Source organism: Homalodisca vitripennis, chromosome 1 (genome assembly GCF_021130785.1).
Source record: "Homalodisca vitripennis isolate AUS2020 chromosome 1, UT_GWSS_2.1, whole genome shotgun sequence".
Taxonomy (NCBI): domain Eukaryota; kingdom Metazoa; phylum Arthropoda; class Insecta; order Hemiptera; family Cicadellidae; genus Homalodisca; species Homalodisca vitripennis.
The window spans coordinates 218,129,183-218,133,926 of record NC_060207.1 but is presented as its reverse complement, the minus strand read 5'-3'; the positions used below and the strand labels follow the sequence as shown (position 1 = coordinate 218,133,926).

Below are 4,744 nucleotides of genomic sequence, written 5' to 3'. Positions count from 1 at the left end.
TGCAGAGGAGTTGAATGAAGAAGATGGCGTTGTTAGTGATTTAGATGAATTGGAATTGATGGAAGTAGATGAGGAATACCAAAGGGTTAGAGAGGAGAGTGGAGACGAAGAAGGCAATAATATTGAAAATGTAAGTGACCCTGTACAAGATGTAGTTTGTAAGGTTCATTGTGAATATGTAGAAAATAAGTTAGAGTGGACAGAACCAAAATTGACATGCAGATCATATCCTTTCACAGGAAATGCAGGCTTAAAAACTGTTGGCCAATTTAATTTAAATGATCCATTTGAAATTTATAAACAGTTCCTAGATGATACATTATTGAATTTGATTGTTTTGGAAACTAACAGGTATGCACATCAGTACCTTGCTTCAAAGCCTGTAAAAAAGCGTTCAGCAATGGCTAGATGGGTTGATTGTACAACTGAAGAGATACACAAATTTTTTGGTGTACTGATGATCATGGGCATATGCCCATTGCCTCAAAGACAAATGTACTGGTCAAACAATCCCATGTACCAAAATAGTGTCATCAAGAAAACTATGAGCAGAGACAGATTTGACTGTCTCCTAAAATGCCTACATTTCCAAAAATAATGAGGAACCAGCAACTGAAGAGCCTCGGTTTGTGGAAAATAAAGAAACTGCTCAATCATTTTAAATGCAAAATTTGAAAGTCTGGTAACACCTGAAGAGTCACTAGTTATTGACGAGTCTATGGTTCCATGGAGAGGGCGTTTGATTTTTTAAACAATATTTGCCAAAAAAGGCTCATAAATATGGAGTCAAAATTTACAAGATTTGTACCACTGATGTTTATACTTTAAAAGCAAAAATTTACGCTGGTAAGTCAGACGTAACTGCAAGAGAGGCACATGCAGATAAAATTGTCATGCATTTGATGGAATCATTTCTAAATGAGGGTAGAACACTGTTTGCAGATAACTTTTACAACTCCACAAGGTTGGCCAACACTCTGCTTGAGAAGAAAACTTATGTTTGTGGCACCCTTCGAAGTGACCGAAAAGGCAATCCAAAAGAAGTCACTAGCAAAAAATTAGCCAAAGGTGAAGTAATTTGTCAAGAAAGCAGTACAGGAGTAAAAGTACTTAAATGGCATGACAAAAGGCCTGTACTGATGATAACCACTCGCCCTGAAGACGTTTCTACTCTTGTGGCAAGCAAAAAAACAACAAAGAAAGGCGAGGTTGTCATGAAAACCATCATGTGTCATGGCGTACAATGCAGCAAAAAAAGGAGTGGACTTTTCAGATCAGATGTCCTCTTATTACACTCCTATCAGAAAGACTCTCATTTGGTACAAAAAAGTTGCACTGGATCTTCTCCTAGGTACTTGTGTAGTGAATGCACTAGTACTACATAACAAGTACTCATTAAACCAAAAAAATTGTTGTATGCTCACTTTCAGAGAAAAAATACTTCGAAATCTCCTTGAAGGAGAAAATGTTGGAGCCCTTGTTCAAACACCCCAAGATGGCAGGCAAGGTACCAAGAAACTAAAACATGTGCTCTCAAAGCGTGAAGGGACTGCAAGAGAAACCAGGTAAAATATTTCATTTTAATTTTATATAAAATTACAATATATCTACACTACGTCTTATAACAACAATAACACTACATACTAGTTTAGATCCAAACTAATGGATCTTAGTTTTCGTCAATTTACCTGCATGTTCATCAATTTAGTTCAATAAATTAGTGATCTGCATTTTTGCTATGAATTTGTAAAGTTTCTTTCAACATGGTTTCCCATATATTTGATAAAAATATAATTAAATACGTTTTATGAAAGTACAAACATCCAATTAGATTTATTCCTTACAGAAAACGGTGTGTCAGCTGCTACAGCAAAATGAAGGAAGAAAGGGGGGCCAAAGCAGCAAGGACGTACGCAAAACGTGTTTCAACTTACTGCAAAGGGTGCGATGAGACTCCTACAATGTGCTTAGAGTGTTTTAACTCCAAGCACTAAACTGAACACCATTTGTAATAGGAAAGCTAATGTTTAATTAAAATATCTTGAGTTTCAAATTTATTGCTTTGTATTTTTTTCCACTAAAAAAGGTCTTTATCAAAACCCGACGTGCGCCACCGGTGGAGCACATTGTAAAAGGTTCCATATGTATCGACAAAGTCATCTAAAACAAGTTGTAAAACTACGGCTTGGTTTAAAACCAAACTAAAATGCCGTATAAGAGTGTGCCACGGGTGGCGCACGTCGGGGGTTTTGGGGGGATCGGCATGTGCCACCGGTGGCGCACGTCGGGGTTTTGAGTGGGGAAAATATTGATTCATTTATCCCGTCGGGCTGAAGGTGTTTTAAATTACATGAAAAACATAAAACCAATATTTAATACTTTTTATTGTTTTGTGAGGACTTTCGACATCAAGGAATATTTAATATTTTTTGTGATGTGTCTGAAGAAAATATCCTTGATATCGAAAGGCCTCACAAAAACAATAAAAAAGTATTAAATATTGGTTTTATGTTTTTCATGTAATTTAACAGTGACCAATATAACCTCCATCTACAGCATCTTCCAGTTAGATAGAGTATGTTTAAAAAAAATAATTACATGTAAGTTAACATAAAACAGCAGCAAAATTAGACCTCGGGTCTATATTTTCTTTATCAAAACAATTTGGTACCCCATTATTGGTAAACTAATTGGTTTCTCGCCATAAGCCGGATCTTCCCTTAAGCCTTTACCGCGAATTTAGTCTTCCATAAGGCGAGCTATTTCGGGGCAGACATTGTTTCCTCATTGATAAATGTCCTGTAAACATAGTCATTAACTTCATAAAATGACCGTGACGATAACATAAACTATGATTTTAAAAGATGATTCTTACACTGCCTAAGAGAAACGTTTGAAATATCCATAATTAAACTAAATAATGTGTCATTATTGTAAAAATTACGCTGCATGGGGAAACAACTGCACATTACTAGCATAGTCTTGAATCTTATTTTTTCATATTGTTTAAGATATTGTTTAGAAAAGTAATATAAAAATGGCTAGTTGAATATTTCACTAGGATAGATCTTGTAAATGTACGATTAATTTTATACAAAAATATTAACAATAATTACAACTATAATTATAAAACTTATTTTGCATCAAAACTATGCTATTATTTCAAAACTGTCATCCTAGCCGCTGATTAAATGAATCCGTAATCACTAGATATTTGTATTCATACTCCCACATTATAAACTATTTTACACCTCAGTGCCAAAATTTTTATTTTAAGTAATACATTATTATGAAATAATTGTCTTTTGTATAACATATTATCGTAACTTTAGTTTATCCTCGAAGTCCACAATAATTAACTCATATATCTCTCATTGAATGTCGCTTATTGTGTACTAGTAGATTGCTGTATCTAATATTAAATAGATGCTAATTCATCAATCATTAATTAACCCAGGACACAGTCTATTGTTTACCGGGACCACTATTTGTTGTTGTGCACTCCAGTATTGGATGGGAACGTTGTTTACTGTGGTATACAGTTGTGGGTCCATTTTGGCATAAAATAATTATCCAATACCATGTTTATTGTGCTTCATGGAAATAATTTTAGAATAAAATTAAATGAAATAAAAATGTTACCTGCCACATTTTTCGTATGAAATCATTATACTTCTATAGCCTAAATTAACCTAACGCAATATATATGACAACGCATGAAATATATTGAATTCCCTTTGAAATTATTGGATGAGCGTTAACGAAGCCCATCACATAACAGGATGGGAAATTTGCGATCGTCGATTTTTTATTTTTTTTTCACCCGATATTGTGGAAAATGACTAACCTATACACTTTAAATGTTCCACGAAGCTTTTTTCTATAGATGCAAAACCGATTGTGTTTATGTAGCTTCGTAGGATTTGGCTGAGAGTTAGTGAAAACCTTTATATTGGTTTTTTGCTTAACTGTGATACCAACGTGACAATAAAAAGTTTAAAACATCCTACAGCTTTGTTCTATAATTTTGATATTTATCTTGTTTGTTAGTAACACATACACATTAAGTTATAAATAAAAGCTCAATGTAGGCTGTGACGTGAAATTGAATTACGTATACGTGGCTTGCTTGTGTACTTGAATACACAAATTGCTTTAATATAATTCTTATATATATTTTAAAGTGTTCCTAAATAAACAGGATCTTTAAAAACAGTAAGTAAATAAATCCATTAATTAATTAATTTACAATTATTATTTGTTCAATTGAGTATTGTGACTGATGCTGTAATTGTTTATTCAGTAAGCAAAGCACAACTTTCACAAAATATTGGTTCAGTAACAAATCAGCTCAGGTATACGTAAAATACGCTTCGATGAAATTCAACCGTTTCCACCAAGTTGGACTCTGGGCTACTCTCTCGATTTCTTTGAGATCCGGACTTTTAATATAATCCCATCCTATACACATCTCGTACACTTCAGGTAACAGCTGACGTTTACTTTATGTACAGTTAGAGGTATAACATTACAATTTCTACCACAGTTTGAATAAAAAGTATTCGATATTTTCAATATGTTTATGTTTGCTAAATCTGATCACCTAGATTCCAGAGTTAATGAGTGCTTTGTTTGATAATCAAACGAATCTTTAAAAAATGAAACAAATTAATATTTATTTCAATTACTTTAATAGTTGTAAAGCTGGTTACATCTTTCTAACTAATAGTTGGGTGAGCGTTAG

General features: G+C 33.5%; 1 protein-coding gene across 1 annotated transcript; it reads left to right on the top strand.

Annotated features, from left to right (window-relative positions):
- Positions 1 to 1,228: 1,228 nt before the first annotated feature.
- On the top strand, positions 1,229 to 2,057 carry LOC124353050. The gene is made up of 2 exons (XM_046802854.1): positions 1,229 to 1,565; positions 1,847 to 2,057. Exons 1-2 carry the CDS (start codon positions 1,234 to 1,236, stop codon positions 1,992 to 1,994), a joined length of 480 nt encoding a protein of 159 aa, XP_046658810.1. The 5' UTR covers positions 1,229 to 1,233; the 3' UTR covers positions 1,995 to 2,057.
- Positions 2,058 to 4,744: the final 2,687 nt, after the last annotated feature.

Bases quoted from the DNA above. Each gene is read 5' to 3' on its own strand.
- LOC124353050 (XM_046802854.1), top strand. From the start codon at position 1,234: ATGGCGTACAATGCAGCAAAAAAAGGAGTGGACTTTTCAGATCAGATG. The intron at 1,566-1,846 runs GTAAAATATTTC...TATTCCTTACAG, and splicing joins GGGACTGCAAGAGAAACCAG to AAAACGGTGTGTCAGCTGCT.